Here is a 23150-nt window from a genome sequence, read left to right as displayed (position 1 = left end):
TGGCGTCGATGTGAACATGTCAGGACATTTCAGGCCGCATTTAAACCTCCCTCCCTCCCCTTCCTGAGGAACTGGAACCGTAAAGCTAGGAAGGACATCACGTCTAACACTCCCCCTAGGAACTTGGCCAGTTCTATGGAAACGTTAGAACTCAGAGGAGGTTTCTAGGCCCCTGTCACAGGGCTGCGGGCCCTCAGGGGGCGGCGGCCAGCTCGCAGCTGCAGGGACCTGCGGTCTGCCCTCGCCACCCTGCAGGCCAGCCGTCTGGAGGGCCGGGGCCTGACCAGAGGGCCCTGAGGACCACGCACACACAGGGGCAGACAGACTGGGTTGTCTGCCAAGACACGCGTCCACCGCTCGTCTCCCTGAGATCCGACCGAAACGTGACAAACCCTGGCTCCCGAGTTACCCGAACGTTCCCTTAAGCCACGGTGACTGTGACAACCGTGCCACCGGCTCCGTCCTCAGGTCGAGGGTGGAAGCGCTGGGGAAGGAGGCGTGCCGGGAACCCTCTGCCCCGCCTCGCCCGCCTGGCTTCTCCCCTGAACACAGGTTTCTGGCCTCCTTAAACCGGGTGGCGTGTGGGAGAAGGGCAAGGCTGCATCACAGAGCCCACTTCGTTTGCCACGCGACACTCCTAGAAGGACCCACAGAACCCAGAGAGCGGTGCTCAGCCTTCAAGCCCCTCGCTCGGTTTGCCGGGAGCTCCCGGGACAGGAGCCGGCAGTCCACGGACGGCAGGCGAAGTGCAAGCCGTGCCTGGCAGCCTTTCCTTCCACTTCCTGCCCCCAAACTTTGTTTTCTATTTTTATTTATCTTCCAGTGTTCCCAAACCCTAGATTTTAAAGGCAAATGTGGTATTTTCCAGTGTCAGAAATTCAAACCAGAATTTTAAGATATAAAAAAAAATCAAAAGAAAGTGTAAAGGTAACACACACACGAAAAAAACACATCACAGATAAAGTGACATGTCTGTAACATAAGAAAAATAGTTTAATAATTACAACAATGTAGCATGAGTAGTCAAGGCCAGGACACCGCCTGTGGCATTTCGTGAAGTGTCCCCACAGCTGTGAACGGGGACTCCGCGTGTCCGAGCAATGAGGGCGGGGCGTGGGGGGGGGGCATCGGGAGTCCACAGTGGAGGCGCACGTGGGCCGCAGCGTCCCACCGCAGAGCGCGTCCCAGGGCCGCGCACGCCTCCAAGCGCTTCCCTTCCCAGGCGAGGCAATGGCTTCGTCTCCTCATCCACAAAAGGTGGGAGCAGAGGTGACTCCGGCAGGCAGGTGGCCCCTTCCTGACGTCCCCATCCACCCCCCAGCCCCTCAGAAGGTCACACGGAGAAACGGGTGCAGTCCATTTATGAAAGGACAGGTTTTTAGAAAGAGCTGCTCAGACACATCCTCTCTGCTCCCTCAAGAGCTTAGTCAAACCTTGCATCTACGAGAAGACAAGGTAACGCATTACACAAGCATGTCACCGGCCACCCCTTCAGGAGAAGCGGTGCTAGAATCAATAGGTAAGGCAGGTTCTGCAAGAGCCCCGTCCCAGGATGCTGGCGGCAACACTGCCGTCACAAAGTGCTGGAGAGATCAGGTGATGAATGGTTCCTGAGTTAGAATTTGCTCGAGACAGCGAACTTCAGTACGCTCGAACTGGACTGCTTCCCACTGCAATGTCTTACGCATCATCGAAAGATACTACTGTAAAAACAGGGCTTACCAAAAAACCCTAGAGACAATCTTTTCTGGCCCTAGCACTAATGAACACAATGCTAAGTACAGGAAGTTGGCAATTCTCGTAACAAGGTCGAGTGTGGGCAGTTCAACGCCGGGCCCCAGGCACACCCGCTGAGCAGGTAACGGCCGAGCCGGGGAGCCTGAGAGTAAGGCCGTGGGCCGAGGACCATGGGGGCCACGAGGACCGAGCCGCCCAGCTCGGGGACATCGGACGGTCCGATGCAGCGAAAGGGCACAGCTCACAGAGCCACATCTGGCGCTATGTGGGCATTTCTGTCTCCGACGCAAGGTGCTGGGATTCTGGTTTTTAAAGACACGACACTTGTTCTCTGTAGTAAAAGATTATCTCACTTTAAAAACGGCCTCTTCATAAGAGCAGGGGGCAGAGCACAAGAATCAGCTGGACCCGAGGCCGGGGCTATGGAGAGGACAGGCTTCCTCCTCTGTGTCCCCTGCTGTCTGGACACCGGGGTGGAGGTGGGACGGGGGAGGGGCACGTTTCAGCTCCCACCCCTTAGGGGAATCTCAGGTGTATATTGCTTCATTCTTGCTGAAACAGTGGAAACACTGCCTTTCCGGCGAGCACAGAAGGCCTGCCTGCTGCACCCAACGGGAGAGCAGGTCTCGGGTTAGACCGGCCTCACACAAACCCCACCCGCAGGACAGCTCACCCTCGCGGGCTGCGGCGACGTGTAATAAATAACACACTTTATTTACAGGCTCTAGTGAGCTTGCTCTCTCGGGGGGAGGACAAAACAGTGCACCTGGCCAAGTTATTAAACCAGCCTACACGTCAGTCCCCCCCAGCGGGCTGGATACCCTCCGGCGCTCAGGTGTTCACAAGAAGCGGACGCGTGCACACCTGTCGCTGGACACAGTGGCAGCAGACGCGATTCCTCGGGTTCGGGGCTGAGGCCCAGACCCCCGAGTTCAGCCAGAGTGCCGCACGCCAGTGACTGCGATTCTGCTTTACCAGGAGACTCTCCAGGGGATGAAGGTGTCTCTGCAGGTACGAACAAGGTGAGTTGTTTAGGCAGACTGCAGTGGGAGGCGTCTTCGGAGCACTGCGGCGGCGGAGAACAGAGCAGGCATCTCCCAGAAACACCTGTGCGCTCTCCAGACTCTGCTTTCCAGGAGTGCGTGAGCACGCGTCCCAGGGCACGGGACCAGAGAGGTTAGTGGAGGGAGACTGCAGCACAGGCATCAGCCCCGGCACAGCAACCACGGATACGCATTCACAACGGAGCATTTACAGGCAACGCATATGCAACATCTATATATATTCGCTCAAAGCCTGAAAGACCAGACGCAGTCACTGCACTTACTGCAGGATGAGGTACTGAGATGTTGAGAGGAAGGCAGCGCAGTCTGGCCTCGGCGTCTGCACCTCACGCTGGTTCTTCAGGAACGCCACGGCCGTGATCAGCTGCGGCTTTTCTACGCACAGGAGGCAAGAGGACTCCCGTGCAGCCCTGCTCTGTGGTCCTGAGAGTCCCTCGGGTGTGGTCACGGGGCTCCAGCTTGGTCTCGTAACCGGTCTTCGAGAACGTTCCTTAGAGGTTGGTCTCGTCCCAAGCGGGGTCGTTCATGTTCTTTAGAACCTTCCTCACCAGCTTTTCCAGGTCTTTGCGGGCTCTCTGCTCCTCCTCCAGAGACTTCTTCATCTTCTTGTTATCCTGTAAGTGAAGCAGACCAGCGGGTATTAACCGCCTTCGGTGCTGAAGCGGACCCCCTCCCCCAGGAGACTTGGGGCCTCACTGGAAGAAATCCTGGGCTGGGACCGCCCTGCACCGCGGCCAGGGGTGCGGTGACCAGGACCCCCCAGTGTCTGATGGACGCAGAGCTGCTCCTGGGCACCAAGACAAATCACAGACGGAGCAGGCCTAGGGCCCCCGCTTGTAACTGTGAACAAGAGAGTAAGTGAACGGCTGAAAATAACAGAAGGCACATCTCGCGTCCCTCCTACTTCCTTCCACGTCTGCGATGACCCATCTACAGAGTTCTATAAGAAGGGGGGCAACAGAGACAGAGTGAGTTAGGACCCGTCACCCCCTGCACACACAGACGTATGCCGCTGCTGAGAACCAGGAAGCCCCCGAACGGGGACGAGAAAGTACGTGGACGGCCAAGGGCAGCTCTGAGCACATGGCTGGCACGCCCGCCCTCTGCCCAGCCCAGACCACGCCGTCCTCAGGCTTCTCCTCGGCCTCCCCTCCTCGGACACCAAAGCCACTGATACAAACAAGTAACGCACACACACACGAAGTACGCTTGGCTAGTCAGCCGAGTTAACTGACTTGCTCATGTGGCTTCTCAGGAACAAGGACCATGTGTCTGTTGCACCAGAAGGTGGAAGCGAACGGTCACAGCGGGGACCTATCAAACTGTTTAACTAGATGGAATTTTAGATCTCTTGCCTGATTATGCCAGCAGCATCTGGGATGGCTTATGATGTCAAAAACACTGCAGTGAAAAGAAAGCCACTTTGAAGATTCACTTCCTGGTCTATCCCATTTACAGAAGACCAGCTGTTGTCCTGCTTCTGAAATCTGAATACTGAGAGTCAGGCTCTCTCTTCCGCATTACTGTGCTTACGGACAGCTGGATTCACTTCTAACGCCGTGTTTCCCTCTCTTCCCCCATGAAAAGGAAGATTAATGACGGACGACGACCCACCTGTCGTAACTCCTGGACTTCATCCTTTAGTGCATACACGGTGTCGACGAGACTCCTAGGCAGAAGAGAAGGCGCCCTGAACAAGGACCGGGTCAGAGGGGACGCCCGGAGCCTCCCCGGACGCACATGCTGCCCACCTGCCCTGCACGCCCAGGCCCTAGGTCCGGGGAGGCCCACTTCTGCGCACAGGGGCGCTGACCCCAGCCAGAAAGTCCACACCCCGGCCCTCCTGGAACCATCCTGAAGCCGGTGCCACCCCTCCCCCGACAACCCCCTTCCCCCGCCCGCTTTAAAGCACTGGGATACAGCTTACTTTTCTTCTATCACTGTCTGACCGTTACTTTTAGTTTCTTCAACTATAATTTTCTCTTCTTCTGGAAGCAAAACTTGTGGCGCAGATTCTTTGCGTGAACCTATCATCATTTAAAACAAAACAAAACACCCTCAGGTAAATACCATGGCAGAACTAAAAGGAGAACTTGACTATACAACACTACTTAATTATTAATATTAAATTCCAGGTGTTAATTCCAGTATGTTAAAAAATATATTTTCTAGGTAAAACAGGGACGGGCAACTTTTAAAAACTCCCTCTACCTCTGTGTACTGAACCCAGCCTTCTTCATGCCTAAAGCATGACAGAGGAAAGGAAACATTGGCTTTTTATGCAATCTATTAAGCTTCAGTTTCTTAATCTGGACCATGGATCTTTTAAACCCTGAAACCTTCAACAGAAGGTTCTGACCGTCTTGCCCGGGACATTCTGGAGGAAATATTCGAACTCTTTAGGGATATTCGTATCAACCAAATTCTGTGCCATTTTATTCCAGGAATTTTACAAAGACCCATCGGATCATGCAGGAGACATGTACCAACTGTTTATCAAGTCAATGAACTGGCCCTTATGACACGTAACTCCCCAGCAACGGCTAACAATGTTACAGCACGTGGTTAAGAAAAGTGCATTTTATTACTTGGTTCTCTTATGAAAACTTTATTTACATTCCCTGGCATATAAACGTTTTTCCAAAAGGAAGGAAGTAAATTGTTTACAATATCAGAGGAATGTTTACGTCATTTAACCAAGACCCAGCACAAAGGCCTGATAAACATTTACTGCAAAATAAGTACTTCAGAAATTAACTGGGAAACCCAAACGTTATAAAAGGTGAAAAACGAGAATCCAATCTTATTTAAGGGTGCAAGGAAGAAAATAAACTTTTTAAAAGGTTATACTATACAGCACTAACATATATCACTTATATTTTTGTAAAATTACATCAGATGCACATTCGAGGAAGGACAGAACCCACCACAGACCCACTGCGACTGGTGGTGTGATAAACGCAGCTTCTCTCCGTTAAAATACGCGTGACGTCGGATACATGCTCATTACCACGGAGATGGCGGCTCGGCTTGCTTGGTCTTGTTTCTTTCCTGCTTTACCCTTAGTTTGCCTTCCCAGAGGTCTGTCACACTGTAAGACGGCACTTGTGCATCCTCACGTCGTGGGGACATTGCGTATAACACACGTTTTCAGGACAGGACTTAATGGTTTCACCAGCGTTTTACTGCAAGCTTACACTCCTCTGAACAGAACAGGGCTGGTGGTTACTGTCAAAGCCTGATGACAAGAGACTCATTCGATGCTCCTGACATCCAGAGAACACGTCCGTCACCCCCAGGGCAGCTCATGACATGGAGAGGAGGACCGCCGTCTACCTGCCCCGGGAGCCTTCCCACATGCCCCCTGCGTCTGCAGGGCCCGGCTCCACCCCCGCCCCACAGGCTGGGAAGGCTGCTTGGACGCTGACCTCCTTCTCCTTTGCTGTCTCAGGCAGAGGAAACTTCAGCTCTGGGTGGGCAAGGACAATTCCACGTTACACGGTACGAACTTCTAGACAGATAAATAGGTACCTCACACCAGTAAAGGAAGGGCTTTATGCGTCCTGAGCAGAACTTCCGTATTATAATCATAGACAGTACTTAGAATTCTGTCACAAGCCGTAACGAGCCGGCGTATCGGAGCATATCTGTACTTAAGTTTGTCGATTACTATTTCAAAGACGACCCTCCGCTAGTGCCTTCGTGTTCACACCGAGGTGCGGGCCCCCAGTAGCTGCAGCTCTGGCTGTCGGGGGAAGGGTGGTGCCCGGCTCACACCCCACCCAGCACAGTGACCTGCGCGGCCAGGGGGTGACTTCTCAGACAGAAGGCGACATGGGCCCACAAAGGGACACACCATGAAAGGCTTCGTCACGCTGACAGCCGTGGGCTGTTCCGGGGCCTCCGTGCGGGGCTGCAGGCACGGCGTCTCCCAGGCCTTTCTCAGTAAACGGGAAGTGCTCCTGGGACGTCTGGGCCGTGTGGGAACGTGCTGCTTGAGAAGGAAACGCGCACGTGAAACACACGACGGAGGAAAAGCACAGGGACGCTGCCAGGTGACGAATTCTGAAGGTCGAGAAATTCCTGCGCCTCCGACACAAACGCAAATGCTACCCGTGTTTTCATCAGGAAAAGTGAACTCGGGTTATTTTCCTTAAAAACAGACAAGGATTCCTAAAGATTCAGAGGTGTGTACCACACGGACGGACAGTGAAGGGGCCCACTTAGTTTTCCCTGTAAAGAGAAGCAGGCAGGTGACATCAGACCACTTAGCGCCTGAGGGTTCCCGCTGTTACCTGCTTTGCGCTCAGACGTTGGTTGCTGTGTTACCGCCAGATCAAGAGCTACCCGTGGTGGACCCGTCACGTTCGGTTTCTAATACAACATTTCTTCACGGGAACTAGCTAATGAGACAACAGGCTGGAAACGTTTTCTTACGTGACAGTGCTTTAGCGAAGACTAAATTCCATGTATTTCCATTACTTTTGCATCTTCTAGCTTCCTAGGCAACCTATTTACATTACGTGTTTGCAGCAGTAAATTCTTCAAATAACACATAAAATAGAATCACGAGGGACGTCCGCCCTGGGAAGCGCGGGTCGGAGCACAGCGGGCTGTCGTGCAGGGCCCGGGGCTGCAGGGACTCGCTCTCACGGGTCCGCGGGTCTCGATAAACTCGGGCCTGTCACCGATCCGCGGAGCCTCGATTCCAGCACCCGTAAGAGAGAACAACAAAACAAACACCTCTGCAGAGCTGTTCTGGGGTTAATTTAAAAGTTGCATCTCATAGATGTGTTTTACCAGATGAGTTCGTAAATGTAAAAGCCTTACACCCCACTACGCGATGTGACTGAATCAGGGCAACTTATTAAACGTGTGGTTCAAGAACTGCCCAAGCAAGACAGACGTTGCTCTTATTTTTGCCAATACACTTAAAGCACACAAGGAGGCGGCAAGTGTAAGTATGAGAATGTTACGTTATAGACGGGATGTACTAACTGCTGGGTTCCTGAAACGTGCCACGGTGGAAAATGTCATTTATGGATTTGATGGTGAGCCAGGAGGCTTGTAGAGGAAGATTAATCATCAGCCTGAAGAGAAATCCATGGGCCTCCTAGTTTCAACATAACATAGTTTTGTAAAACAACTGAAAAACATTGATAGTCTTTCAGTAAAACAACAAAGGAATATTCTCCAGCCAGGTTTATACATAAGTTGACTATTTCTATAAGAACAAAGTTCTAGAGAGTAGATAGATTTAACAAGCTCTCTCAAAGATCATTTTAGTATTTTTAAAGGTACCACAGCACCTTTTCTCTGAATTGGTTAGGTTGGAAAAACCATTTAACAGCAGAACTACCAGACACTGCTCTCTCACTTTACTTAAAATCCTCTAAAAGGGGCCGAGACACAGATGAGTGTGTTCACGGATGTTCCAACACACTCAAGATCTGTGTTTCCCAAACTCTGTACTAAACACGAAGTTTTGTGCTTCCAAGAGATAACTGGGATTCTGCAACACGTAACTGGGAAATTCTGAATGCTGTAGCCACCTCCTGGACATTCACAGTGCACACTTAGCATGCTGAAGGTTTTCAGGAAAAATACCCATTTAACTTGAATTCAGCATTTCCTAAGCTTGTCTGAGTGCTGAACTTCCCCCCCCCCCATCATCAATATTAACATTTTGCAGTTTTCTGGTTAACAGTTTGAGGAGTGCTGGACTGGCCTATAATCCCGCCTGTGTCTATGAATACACACACACACACACACACACACACACACACACACACGAGTGCTGGGTGGCTTTGTTGTTGTTCAGGATGGGGATGAATACAATGAAATAATAATCATTAGCGCCAATCCAGCCGCCAGCGCCCGCTGACAGGGATGCGGCAGTTCTGCACTGCCACCAGAAGGGGCCGCTCTGTGCCCTCAGCTGGAGACGGAGCAGGTGCTGGGGGCCATGAACTCACTCAGATGTGTGATCCAGAAGCTGGAGACACGGTCAGAACCCTGTCCTCTAAAACAGTCACAGGTCGCCAGAGAACTGTGGACCTTAGGTTGAGAAACACAGATGCATGCAGCACTCCCACCTCCTGGACAGAGGACCTGCCCAGGCAGCAAGGGCCTCAACCCAAGGTGCCATTGTGGTGGTCAGACTGCCACCTGGTGCCTCATCAGAGGGCCTGCGGCTCTCAAACCCAGGGCGCATGTGGTGCGTCTGCCCCTGCGAGGGGGTTGGCCTGCACTGAGAGCCTAAAAACAGGGTAGGTTTGTCAGGAGAGAACATCTGCTTATCTAGCCAGCGGTCCAGCACATTTGTAGCAAAATTCCCATGACTTCTTAAATTCGTAATCTTTCTGAAATCTGCATCTACTTATACTCAACAGAAACTGAAGTAACTTTCAGAATGAAACAAAATGTTACATTTAAAAAACAGTCTACTGAGTAAAATCTCTCCAAAAGGCCACTTTGTTATTTATGGCTATGATAAGCTTCCAATTCGTTTTTCTTAAAAAACAAAAACACGAGGACCCTCTTTAGAGAGGGATGTGAATTTGTTTATCGTTTGCACCTTGTCCTGGCCCCATACCTGCCACAGGTACTTGTTTTCCTTTCATTCTGCTTTTCCTAGTCAGCTGGACATGCACTTTACCAAACAAAGATTAAAAACTGATCTCAGTCTCGGTAAGAAACATTCAAGTCGGGGCTTTTTTCTGTTTATGCACACATCCCCACCCCTATCAAAAAAGAGAGAAGAGAACTCTTCTTTCTGAAAACAAACATCCCAGTGATTGAAAACTTGTTTTAAAAAAAATTCGAGGAGAACAGATGAAATAAAAATATACAAAGAGTCACCTTGCATCGTCCAGAACACACTTAACCTAAGAAGGTGCAAGCTTTGCTATCAAGGCAGATAAGAGGTGTTCTACTGCCCGGCCTCCCTGCGGAAGAGGCTACATTCAAACAGCAAGCGTCAAGCTGCAAACTCTGCTACGCCCTCCGCCCCACGTAACAAATACTAAAGGCCACAGGCTAGCAAATGCAGAATTTATTTCAACTGTACATAACAGATGTCTTTTTTATATATATAAAACAAACACTTCATTGCCATATGCAACCACAAACAATATGCATACTGTACAGTACAATGCAACGTTCAGGTATACATCCCACTGAGTCTCAAACGGCAGTCACCCAGTGAAAATGGCTTTCCCGTTCACAAATAAAAAGCACAATATATAGGTTTTTTTCAAGGTCTTATACCACTATATACAAATCACTGTGTTTTCGCAATTTTATGCAAAACACATAATTAATATAGCTTATATACTTGTGGCAAGTGTCAATTCAATGGGAACACCGTTCAGGCCATTTGCAAAAGCGCCTGGTAATGGCTTAAACCAACCTTCTAGTTCAGATTCTTCACCCTTTCGTTATAATACTAACTGTACACATAGATATTACAGAATTGCATAAATGTAAGGTACTATTTCAGCATGACTAAAGTTCCACAAAAGTAGAAACACTGGCCTTGGGATGCCACGTCACTACTGCCACATGAGAACTGTTTTCAAGCCAGTGGCACTAATACTTCCAACCAGGTCACAAGAGCTAATGGTGCCAGACATCAGAACAAATCCAAACAAACAAATAGCCAGGTTGTTATTCTGCAGTGATCTTAGCATCAACAAAAAATCATCGTCAAAATGGCTTTAACTGGCACGAAAAGGAACGATGAGAAAATGTCAAAACTTTGGTGTACAGAATATCAACGAAAATGTCTCATCAGGACAACCCAAATGACACTTGGTGTTAAAGAGAAACCCAAGTGCAGCAGCTGTGGTGCACACAGCACATGACACGACAACCCAGACTCACTAAGGCATGGTCGAGGCGTGTAAGCCAACACACGTTATCACAGTCTCCAAGCAAACAAAAGGCCCTCTACTGTGAGTATCAGAAAAGCTGCAATGTATTACTTGATGTGATATAAAGTAAAACAAAACGCTTCTAAATTCACTGCATGATATTAAGTATGTGAACCTTGGAGTTATCCTATTTCTCCCACAATCCCATTTGCTATGAACGTATGTATATAAGCCCGTCTCTACCACGGGTGAATACTGGGCTCCGACGAATATTAAAAGATTGCTCCTCAACTTTCTTATTCATACTAATTGATACAAAAATTCGAAACCTCCAGATGGCATAAGTAGTTGAGTAGCTACCTGGGAACAACAGACAGACGTTTGGATCTCCTGGTTTTCCTAACCACCTCCCTGCACGCAGTTCTGAGGGTGCCGGCTCCCTAAACAATGGGGGGGGCCTCCTGCCGGGAAGGATGGAGGGCACCTCGGGCTGTGAGCAGTGGGACCAGCCCCCCGACACAGGGCGGAGCACAGCAGAGCCGCTCTGTGCAGACAAGGTCAGAACACCGAACACATGGTTTTGGCGGGGGAGGTGTGGCGGGAGCAGAGGGTCCCGGCCACCCTGAAGGGAGGAGAAAATGTTCCTCCCACTTATTACGGCATCTCGTTTTCTGAAACTGGTTTCAAGGAGTCCTTAACACACCACCTCCGGTCCCACTTGAACACCAAGCCAGGCGTGCGCGGGAGGGACCCCGCTCTCCTCTCCAGTGTGGACCGGGTGTGGACTGAGTGCTGCCACCGAATGCAACAGGGCGCATTCAGCTCTTTCTGAAGCAGAAATCGGTCTGAGGGAGGGCAGTGAGGTCTCCTTACAACGAATCCCAGGGAAGCGGGGGGGGTCCCTCCAAATCTGAGACGTTCTTGCAAGTGAGTTACGTGGCAACTCAGCAGGTTTTCGGGCGACTCATAACCCCGTTACGATCAAGAGTGAGGGTGACGTTCCACCGGGGGCCGTCAGGGGAGTCTCACGGCAGCTCTTGCTGAAAAGAAGCCATGCGCCCGTCACGGGCAGTGGGCTCGGACGTGGATGCCGGGAGCACCGCCTGCTTGGGTCGGCACACCGACCGGCCGGACGCAGCCTGACCCACGCGCTAGGGGGCTGGGCTTTAACCCTTCGCTGCGGTGGCACAGGCTCGCCACGTGCCTCTCAAGAGAAACTCCTCCAACTAAGGGAAGTCTGGCGTGGCGGCGCGTAGGGGCCCGGCCCGCGGAGAAGCGGGGCTGCGGAGCCGGCCGCCTGTGGCGTGCGGACTCGCCACTAGCGCTCCCGCCCGGCCGGGCCCCCACGCGCCGCCACGCCGACAGAGGCTCCTCGCGGCGCCCAGGGCCCTGGGGCAGCCCGGCACTCGGCCGTCTGATCTGGACTCGGCGCTCTCGGGGCACGGGTCGTCTTCTTATCTCTCCACAGCTACTGGGTCGCCGCGTCCAGTACACACACAAAATTACATCCCTGCACGGAAGGCCAGGGTCTCCTCCGTGTCGCTGGCACTTAGACCACAAACCTGCGCGGTTTCAGTATAAAATACAAAAGCGTTCGTACGGCTGTATCTAAAAAGAAATGAGACAGTTGCTACACTGAGAATAAAAACCAAACCATCCGGAGACGTAAAGCCACCACTGCCCGCTGAGAAAGGACCCTCGGGTGCAGGCTGTGTGGGCACCGTCTCCTTCAACAGTCAGTAACTTGAGTGGATGCTCCAAATGGCAATTAAACCGCCACAAAGTACAATGGGAAATATCAGAAACGCTCTCAAAAGTTGTTAAAATATCACATAAAAGAGACAAGAAACAGCAAGAAAACATCTAAGAAAAGCAGGCTGCGGTACAACAAGCATTGTTAAGATAAGCTCAGAAGTGCATTAGTTCTGGTGAGAGATATATGAGCAACAGCTCTTACGAGATGTAGAACCCATCCTGTAACTATGGGCTGTCCATATACTGTCATAGTCAGAGTCTTCCGAGAGGTCTGAAGGCTCCAAACGAGAAAGGCTGCTGCGACGACCCAGGGAGTCTAGACTTGACTGGTCGTCATCAGCCAAGACGTGATTATGCATCAGGTCAGTGCCTTGCCATGCTAAGACGGGGCGGGGTGGGAGTGGGACGACAGGGGGAGGGGGACAGGCAGAGAGGTGGGTGAGCAGGAGGACGGCAGGAAGAGCCACAACCGAAAACATGGAAACAAAAGCAAAAGGTGATGGGAAGAGAAGGGAAAGAGAAAATACTGTTAAAAAACGGCAACAACGTTCATTTCTCCTTATCTATGGCTGGGTTCTAGTTACGAACTTATTAATTAGCACAACCCTTAGACTAAAACTAGACCAACTATTATTTAAACAAACCTAGCTCACGAGTCTGTTTCCAAACTGTTCCTTTTTAAAGCTACTGCTATTAAGCCCTCACTTACGAAATCTTTTACAAATTAAGCCCATGTTCACAAGCAAATTCTAAAGACATCTAACAAGTAACCAATTCTGCTACACATTCGATTAACAAACAGTCTCACTTGGGACACTTGTGAAAGGAACCGTTCATGTGTTTAATGCGGATATACTGAATGCAAAATACTTTCCAAGGATTTCTGGTGGACTTCTTCAGCTATCTCTTCACCAGACTCTAAATCACCATCTGAACAATGGGGGTCGAAACTTACCTTGTCACACTGTAGTGACTGAGAAAACTTCAGGCGGAGAACAGGGTTACACAGGCCCCTTCCCCCTCGCTCCCCTTTCCCGCCACCCCAGGGTGCTCACCCCCACTCAGCAAGGGGAATGGACATGGCGGGGAGACACGTCTGCTCAAACGCCATCAACCCGGACGCAGACCCTCCTGCTGCCATGAAGGGAGACGTGAACAGGGAATGCCCCTGTGTCAAAAGCAGGACGGCAGAAGGAAGTGGGCACAAAATGGGAGAAGAGGAGTGAGCCCATGAGTGGCTGGCGACGTGAGCAGTGATGCTGGCCAGGCGGCCGCGAGTGGGACGCGCAGGCTGGAACGGGCCCGCGGAGGGGCCGGAGGACACACACGCTTGATGGGAACCAGGGATGGCTCAGCACAGCAGCCACGGGCTCCGTCCTGTTCCTGCTCTGGGCAAAGCTAAACCCATTCCCAAACCAAAACAAAAGGAAGCAGTGGGCTCAGCTCGTTTTCTTCGACTACATCCCTATGGTCCTTGGGGAGGAAATCAACACTAAAGATGTCTGGATGGTGAAGGCTTCTTGGCATCCAAACGTATACTGAACAGAACTGAGCTTTAGGTGAGATATATCGTCCCAACTATTCTTACTATGCATTTAATATGGACAGAGTTGCTCTGGGGTCAGATGCACCTGACCCCATCTCTAGATTTTTAGGTACACTACCTGTCCAACATAAAGGACCCATTTCTCCATCCTACCTGTTCCTGAGAACGTTCAGTTTAAGGTCATCTATGACTGTAAGACCTCTGAGGCCCCAGAGTGGTTAGTCCATAATATCAGTGAAAAACAAAAAACACTGTATTGTCCAGTGCTTTTCTTGCATAGAAGTGGAAACACATAACACAGGCAACGCGATGAGACCTGCACATACCAGGGCCGCAGCAGAGCAGGGCCCCGTCTCCTGGAGGAGGCAACGCAGCTCACACAAAAGCTCACACAAAACTCACATCGCCAGGTCCGTTCACCTGAGATGGCCCGGTTTAAATTTTATTTCAAATAGTTGAAGTGGAGATGTATAATTTTTTAAAAATCTCAAATTCAAAACCCAAAAAACAATGGCCACATATAGCCTATTACCTAAAAATACAATCTCTTAACAAATATAGGAAACTGTAATATCGTAAATGACAAATTACTGCTCTGTCACCTGCAGGCCCTTCCATTCCTCTCCTGCTCTGCTGACCAGTCACTACAAACAGGCGTCTTCACCAGACGGAGGACGGACTGAAAGTCCTAACGTCACAGGTGGGACACGTCAACTACTAGCCATAAAGAAGTTTCTAGATCATCTGCAGATTTAGCCGGGGTTAAGCCCGTTGGCCCTGTCCTCATACCTGTAGTCATCTTTAACAGAAGCTCAAGCGGTTGTCTGTCCACCTTTTCTTTTTCTCCCCATCAATGGTTTACACCAGACGTGACACTGAGTTGAACCACCACACTGCAAGTGGTGCCAAGGAAGTGAGTTGAGCAATTTGCCAAAAGTCAAGGTGGAAAGGAAACCAAAAAGACAAAATCTGACAGAAACCAGTTTTCATGCCAGAAGCAATATATGTCATCCAGTGTGAAAGAAAGGGAGGGAGGAGAAGGGAAGCTCAGCCCCTTTTCTCCTGGACAAACCACATCCTGACTACATCTGCTGCAACCACCCTGCACTCCACTCTCAAAGGCTGGGCAAGTTTCAAAAAAAAACAGAGCCCATCTTTGTAGTGTTCACACAACAGATTAAGATTTTTTTCACATCAGACATTATGCATAAGATGCAGGTAAACTCAGTGGTACTGAAATCTACCCAACATCACTGGTGTGTCTACTTCAAAAAATTTTTAAGTGCCATCATTTTGTAAAAGTTGGGGAGGGCTAAAGGAACTCTTACTCTAGGCTTGTATTTTTGACAACAACTCTAAGAAGCAGCGCCCCCGCCAAGTTCCAGTACCACACCCGTAGTTCAAACAGCTTAAACAACTGAGCTGAGCGAGCCCCCGCTGTCTTCCAACCCGAGAGAGCTGTATAAACTCTGGCAGTGCCCTACACTTCCAGGTCTCCCAGCGGAACCTTCTCTAGAAACCAGCTGTTTTACTGACAGCTCAGATTCCTTCCCTTGACTGAGGGACGCTGGGCCAGGCCCCGGAAGCGCCCTCACTGGGGACCATGCCCACGAGCCTGCCCAGGGCCCACAGCTGTGTCCTTCAGGTCGTGATTCTAAAAAGCAAAACAAACCACCAGAGTCCCAGCGGGTTCGCACGACACTTACTTGAGTTGAGCGTCTGCCGCGTCTTGGCGCTGGTGCAGTAAGCCTCGATGACCTTCAGGATCTGGGCGTCCTCCTCCAGCGCAGCCGTGCCTGCAAGGGACACACAACCGTCACAGCCCAGAAGTGACAAGTACAGTTCACCGGACAAACACAAACCATCAACTCAACCAACGACGGTGACAACAATCCCTCCTTTTGTTTTCTCGCCAGATAAATGTTCTCTGATGTTCACAAGACAGTTGTATGCAGAAGGATTTTTATTTTTTTACCTGCAACATATCTGGCAAAGGGCTAATATCCTAAATATACATATAAGTTGTCTTACTAACCCACAAGAAAGATAGTATCCCCCATCCTGAAGATGAAAAAAGGCAAGAAATAGGAACAAACAATTCACAAGAGAACAGTCAGAAAGAAAAAAATGTTCCTTCTCACCAAGAAAAGAAGTGAAAATTAAAACTACACAACATGTTTTCACATGTCAGCCTGACAAAAATCAGAATGCCCGAGAATTCTCAGTGTGGATGCGGACATCAGAAAGGACAAGTTCCCTCCATCCTCATCTGGGAGGGGGTAGTGAGCACAGCTATGAGCCCCTGGCAAGGCCATCTGACCCTACTTACCAAAGGCTTTAAAGTGAGCATCTCCTCCAATCCACAAGTTCCTACTAGAGAGTTAACCTAGGACGCTCCAGAGCTCTCCCGTAAACTGGGCTCCAGACCCAGCTTCCTCTGCACTCAGGAGGCCACGTGCGTGGAGCGTGCAGCCAGCAGAGCAAGGGCCCCTAAAGGTCCTGGTACCGGGCGCAGACCCTCGCACCCAGCATAGCTCATACCATCCTGTGGTTCAACTCTGCTTTCTGCTTTCTTAGACTTTTCTGCATCTTCTAAGGTATTACTTAGAATATATTTTAAAAGGCTCAACTACTCTAACAAAAAAATGTGGGAAGAATGGAAGACTAAACTATTTATAAGCTGTATCAAAAAGCCTGCATGCCATCGTATGATACAGACACACACAAGGCGGGCCGCATGCTCGCTGCTAAGAGTCAGCGTCAGCACAGAGAGCTGAGGGGCGGCTGAAAAGCCGACTTAAATTCCGCTGACTGGGACTGGCTGTTAACGGGTTTCCGCAAGAACAACGTTTAACTAGTCTCGCTCCAGGACACGCTGGGAGGTAACGCCCACAGGCAGGGCAGGCCGCTCCCCTCTGCCAACAGGAGGGCAGCCGCACAAGTGACGCTGCCTGTCCCGCTGATGCAAGCACGCCGCCATCTTCAGACATGGGTCAGCGCGCTCGCGGCACGCAAAGCGCAGCGCCCGCGCACAGAAGGCGCCCGGCAAGCGCTGGGGGTGAAGGCCTACCAGGCCTGGGTCAGAGCTGCACATGAGGAACTGGTGTCCACCCCCGGCCGGACCCTCTGCACAGGTGGACCCTCCGCACGGGGGTGCTCGGCCTCCCCCGCTCCATCAGGTGTCCCGCAGGTGCGCTCACTATCTGAGGAAGTGACCAAGTAACCGCAGGACAGCAGGACGAGCGGGGCTGTGGCAGGGGACGTCAGGTGGCCCGGGTGGAGGGAGCTCACCCGGGAGCAGCCTCCGGGCCATCCCTGCGCCCACTTCCCCAGGGCCACCATGACCCTCGCCAAGGACGGGGGGGGGGTCCCCACTTGCAGCCACTGCACCAAGCCACCTCCTCCTCGGGGTGACGCCGGCTACTCGGCTCCAGTCTAAAAGCCTTCCTCTGGAAGTGAATCCCCAAAGGCTCCCAAATGGGTGTGGGCAAAAGGAGCAAAGGTCCGGAAAGTCACAGAGCCCCGTGGCAGTTCTCGGGGCGGGGGAAGCTGCAAAGGCGGCCCGCAGAGCCCCTCCCGCCTGCCGCGCCGGGTCGCTCTTGCCACGCATCCACGCGGGAGGCCGAGGGCCTGGAGGCGCCGTCCACGCCGCCCACGGCATCTCCGGAGTCCTCACGGAGCACGGGGGCCCTCCGAGCACAGGGTCGGTCCCACGGCGGAGACCCGCAGCCGCCGCCCAAGGGAGGGTGACCCCGGGTCGAGGGGCCCCGCAAAGAGGTCCACCCAGGGAAGGCCCACCCAGGGGAGGCCGGGCGGGTCGCGCGGACCCGCACCTCCCCCGCTCCAGCTACGTCCTTTAGAGGGGACCCTCAGCTGGGCGCTGGCTCCCGCGTGCGGCCCTGGAAAGCCCGGCGCCTCCCCGCCCGCGCGCCGAGAGCCCCGCGTCCCCACAGGTATACTCACTTTTCCTCAGCGCAAACTCCTCGTCCGAAGGCTTCCGCTCGGGCTTGCGCTTGGGGAGCAGCTTTTTCATGGTCTTGGGACTCTTGCTGAGATCCTAGGGAAGCAAAGGGGGAAAGGCTGACAGACCCCAAGGTAGGAACTCGCGCGGGTCCGCGAGGAGGGCCGCTGTGAAGGTGTGGAGCAGCAAACGCTCCGGCACCGCGGGGGCGCCTGCTCCCCTCGAGCTCTGACCGCTCTTTGCCGGCTGCTGGGCATCAGCTACAGCCAACAGGGCGCAGACTCTGATAGGAACCTTCGTGTCACCTGGATCGGGGGCACCGGGACGACAGCCACGCCTGGCTTGGAAAGGCCAGCTGGCCGAGGCCTGCGCAGGGAGCTGCGCGCTGCTAACTCTGCGGCAGGCCCCCCCGCTGCAGTCACCCAGCCAGGGAGGGGCAACTAAGGCCACCATTAAAAGAAAGGCAAGTAAACACAACTCCTTCAGGAAAGCGCCTGAAGCCTCAAGGGAGAAGAAAAGGGTCTAAGAGCAGCCCACGGGCTCGAGGGCAGAGGCGTGCAGAAGACAGAGCCCCGCTGGCGTTCCCACCGCCCCGAGCTACGTTCACCGCCTCAGGGTCTACCCCTCCCCCGCAACACAGCGCCCGAAACCCCCCCACCCCCCGCGAAGGGGAGGGTGGAAGACAGAGCAGGCCCGAGCCCAACGCGGTGGGCGAGGTTGTGACTGTCCAGCGTGTACTGAATCTTCACGTCAGGAAAGGCTAACTTCTGCGTCATTTAAGTTATATAAACCACTGGTGAACCTCACGATGAGAATCCGAGACTCGGAACATGACTCGTGCTATGGGATGGATCAGACTGAAAAGCAGAGAGAACGGAGCCTGAGTTTTTAAGGTGTCTCTTCAAAATCTTCCCCGTGAAAACGAAAATTTTAAAGCTCCTGAAAGTGCAGCAGAAATCAGTCCCTAGAGAGGTGAAGCCAGCATGTGTCCTGTGGCTTCCCTGAGTCCTGGGCAGTGGAGGTGAAGCCGGGCAGAGCGCCCACTTGGCAGTGCTCTGTTCCGCCTTTCGTCTGTGACCACTTTCCACCAGGCGGTCTGCGTGCTCAGCACACTGGACGTGCTCACGGCCACACCCCTCCACGCCTTCCTCTCCCTCCTCCGCCCCACTCTCCCTCCCCAGCAATGAGATCACCAGGGCTTGCCCACACGCCTGCAACACAGACATCAGCACTCTTCCAGGAGCTGCCAGGGCAAGGAACGCTCCCACCTGGGCACAGGGACACCCGCAAGGCACACGTCACAAAAACCAAAATTCATTAACAGAAACATAAAGGATTAACTACAACTTACACTGTACTCTTCTATAGATCTTAAAACACCTAGGGCTGCCAGCAAGCACGGAGGGGGTGTCTGCTCCAGGGCCTCTGCAAATGCAGCCTCATGGACACGCAAAGGCTCACACCAGGCTCACAGCCAGGCCACGCCCGCCACACTCACAGTCACGCCTATGGTAACCAAACTCCACTCACACTCATCATTTCACACCATCACCAGCTTCCTCAAGGGCAGATATTCCTGGACCCTACTTCTCGAGTCCCTTCCCTTTCTCATCAGGGCAGGGAGGGAACAGCAGACACGTGCAAACACTGTCCGAGTGGAGGAGAGCGGGTGCGCTGTGACCACGCCATGAGGAGCGCTGCCCTTCCCCGTAAACGTTCCCCCCGCCTTACACAGGTGACCAGACGCAGGGTTCCCGGGCAAGAGCTCAAGCCTGACAAGGGTCACACGGTGTGGCAGAGTGGCACGCACACAGTGAGCTGAGACCCATCACAACCAAGTTCAAAGTTCTTTCAGCGAGAGGCCGGGACCACGCGAAGCCTCCCAGCTCCGTGGCCTCTGGGCAGAGGGAACGGAGGTCAGGTGGGCACAGAAACAGCTCCTCCGTGACGGGCACAGAGAGGGCGCCACCAAAAGGGTCTCCCCAGGGCTCCCGGGACCACAGGAAGGAGTGACAAGAGAACAAAGGCAGACCCTTCACAGTTCTGAAGAGGCCGATCTGCTTTATGTCACAGACACACGGGATGGCCCACGTTTCTGAACTCCCTGGACTGAAGCAGGGAACGGCCGAAGTAACACGCCCAGCCGTCAAGTCGGGGCTCACCTCCTTGTAGCAGAGCGCAGCTGAGGGCCGGAGAGGGGGTGCGGGTCGCAGGCAGCTCAGGCTCCAGGGCTTGGGAGTCTTCGGAGGCTCCAGGGGCCCCCAGTTGATGGTGGTGTGTGGAGTGCCGTGGTGCGAGGGGTGAGGCAGCGTGTGGTAGGCGGGCGTCAGCGGCACGGGCTTGCTGTCCGCATGCTTGCTGGACGGGGTGACCGAGTGGGAGGGGAGCTGCGCGGGACACAGGGCGGGAGAGAGCAGAGACACCGTTCAGTGTCAGGGGAGCCCTGAGCAAACACACCCGGCCCACCAAGACGCCCCCGCTGGGCAGCCCCAGCCTGTGGGCAGTGCTCTGGACTCTCCAGGTGCTCAGTCTCTGGGCCACTTGGGTTGAGCGGGGAGCTGCTGCTCCAGGCCGCAGGCCGCAGCTGAGCTGGGGTCAGGAAGCAGCGGGGCGCTGGGGGTCCAGACCCGGAAATTCCACCTACCACCTTTAACTGCCATGGACTCACATTTGCAAAAAGGTATTTCATTTAGTACAGATACCAGAACTGTATGACAGAACGGGCATTCCCTGCACTGAGAATGTGATTATGGCGAGGGTAATGACTACCTCCCCAGCTGTACTACTCACTGCCTGGTGATTCAAGGGTGGCCAAAACTAGGGCCTGATCCCTGTTTTTGTTTAAAAAAAAAAAAAAAATGCTCCTGGGACACAGTCAGGCCTATTCCTGTCAGTGGCTGCTTTTGTATTACAAAAACAAACTATAATTGTGACAGAGACCATATTGCCTAAAAACCCCCAATATTTACTGCCTGTCTTTTATTAGAAAAATTTTGCCAATCCCTGGGATAAAACATTTTCTCAGAAAAATCAGCTTTAATCAAAACAAAGTTATATAAATCTAATTTCTCAGAAGGACCTTATTAATGGGGTTTATATTCCTAGAAAACCCAGAAGTATTCCATCACACTGACAATTAAATAAGAAAATGTTAAATAAAATAAGTAACATTCAAAATTAGCTAAAGAACTCAAATTAGCCGAAAACAATACAGTATGCTTAACAGGAGAAAGAGCTGAGTGGTTCTGCGAGCTGGAAACCTGAGTGAGATCATCATTCGAAAGAACTGAACAGTATCTGAAAAACAGGCTTAAGGGGAAGCCCAGGCTCTAGCTGAGGCTGGGTGTCCAAGGACAGAAGCAGTGGACTCTCTGCAGTGACCACACACCTGTCCTGGGTGTGTGTGTGTGCTGTAATGTGTTAATACAACCACGACAAAATAATTTTTTCAAACTAAATAATTCACAAAAGGGGAAAATTGCGCAAAACATCCCTTCTAGCAATGTCACGATAAGTTACATTTGGTTTTATTTCTCCTTGCTTGTGTAAGTCAAGAGAGGTAGCTTTATGCTAAAGTTAGAGTATTATTCAAGCTGGACACAGCAATCACAGGGAGAACACAGACACCCCCAGAGAGAACCTCCGTAAGAAGAGCACACAACACTGGACAACCCTGCGTGTGGGGCACAGCGCCTTCCAGACAGCAGGGCTGTAACTCCCTTGCCACTATGTGACAAGAACAGGAACGAGAGCGGCCAGCGTCCCGATACACAGCACAGTATTACTTGATGTGACCTTATAAAGGTTAGTGTCAGGCTGTTACAGACAGTCTGAGCGAGAAGGCACTTCCCTCTTCCTTATAAACACACACGTGGACGCACATATGTCCTTGGGATAAATTTAGTCCCGTGAAAGCTAAGCATCTTTAGTATTTTTTAAAAGTATGGAAAAGTTATAAATGGTGGAGCCATTCAAAATGAAACATTAGCTGAAACAAATGAGCAGTTTTAACCCCCGAACTGTTGAGAAATGGCCTAAGACTTTGCACCTGTGACCAGCACGCAGCGCCATGGCCACCGTCCCTGAGCTAAAACTTTAACCCCAAGGATGGCGACCACAGGGGGTAGAAAACTCCCAGTAAAGATCGTCACAGTCTGACAAGGATGGCAAGAAGAACCCACCAGCCAGAAATGCTGTGAGACCCTAGTCATTTGTAAGAAGGTTCTTGCCTGGTTCTTCAATATTATCTGGTAAAGATGATGAATGATCAGATGATTCAATACCAGTATCTTAAGCATGAAACACCAGGAAAGAAAAGTTTTAAACACTGACACTTTGGTGCTGATATATCTTGAAATCTTTAAGTATCTAAAAACCTAAAGAGCTATTGAGCTTTTCTAAAAGTAGAAGATACAGATTTCTTACAATCAAAACAATGAGTCAAAAATTACATTTTAACGCCTTCAACATGAATCTGGTCCTTTTTGTCATCGTAAGTATTCACTGTTTGTTTTTTTGATGAAACACAATAAATACAATTAAAATGCTCAGAAAAGCCCTCTATGGACCAGTGGCTCTCAGGCTTTTGGTTGAAACCAACTTAGGTTACACGACCCACTCTGAGCAAGGCAGCTTCCTAGCCAGGGGCCATGAACTGTGTGTGTGTGTGTGTGTGTGTGTGTGCGCGCGCGCGCACGCAGCTTCCTAGCCAGGGGCCATGAACTCGTGTGTGTGTGTGTGTGTGTGTGTGTGTGTGTGCGTGCGCACATGCGTGCGTGCGCGTAGCGATTCACCATCCACTGGCAATGAGCAAGTGCTTGCAGAGAAACACAACGCACATGTTGTGCTTTCCTGACCCAGAGGCTGACTGTGCCTTAAAGCACTCGATCACTTGCTGGCAACCGAACCCAAGGCTGACCCCAGAGTCTGGAGGCGGGAGAGGGACGGGGGCCCTTACGGTGTGAGACGGCACAGAGTGAGGCTTAATGGTGGGGTTTCCCGCAGAGGTGACCTTCGTCTGCTTCTGCAGATGGTCCACCCACTCGTGCAGGTCCTGCTGGTTGCTGCAGGACACTAAGATCCGCTCAATCATGCTCCCTGGAAGAGAGAAACACAGCTGAAACGGGGAGCAGGCGGAACACACACACACGCACACGCGCACCCCCGAGGAGGGCCAACAGCGCTGCCGTCAGCCCCCTGGAAGGGTCGGCAAG

The 23150-nt window shown here is 52.0% G+C and overlaps 1 protein-coding gene across 5 annotated transcripts in view; it reads right to left on the bottom strand.

Moving 5' to 3' along the window:
- Nucleotides 1–23150, bottom strand: part of ARHGEF7 (Rho guanine nucleotide exchange factor 7) — a 362900-nt gene that overhangs the window by 235002 nt on the left and 104748 nt on the right. For 2 of the 5 annotated variants that reach the window (XR_013824848.1, XR_013824849.1), the window contains exons 15-18: nt 22895–23034; nt 20100–20324; nt 17940–18033; nt 15683–15772 (exon numbers count right to left, since the gene is read on the bottom strand). Coding sequence is in view for 3 of the 5 variants with exons in the window: in XM_079902929.1 (XP_079759055.1) it covers nt 3293–3415; nt 4416–4470; nt 4729–4828; nt 12633–12809; nt 15683–15772; nt 17940–18033; nt 20100–20324; nt 22895–23034 (1004 nt within the window). In the remaining 2 variants the exon portion in view is untranslated. Of the gene's footprint in view, nt 1–776; nt 3416–4415; nt 4471–4728; nt 4829–12632; nt 12810–15682; nt 15773–17939; nt 18034–20099; nt 20325–22894; nt 23035–23150 lie in introns of those variants that run through there. The other 3 variants (XM_079902929.1, XM_079902927.1, XM_079902928.1) reach the window with 3 other exon arrangements.

Source organism: Stenella coeruleoalba (genome assembly GCF_951394435.1).
Source record: "Stenella coeruleoalba genome assembly, chromosome: 18".
Taxonomy (NCBI): domain Eukaryota; kingdom Metazoa; phylum Chordata; class Mammalia; order Artiodactyla; family Delphinidae; genus Stenella; species Stenella coeruleoalba.
The sequence above is the reverse complement of the archived record's forward strand: the minus strand, read 5'-3'. Positions and strand labels throughout refer to the sequence as shown.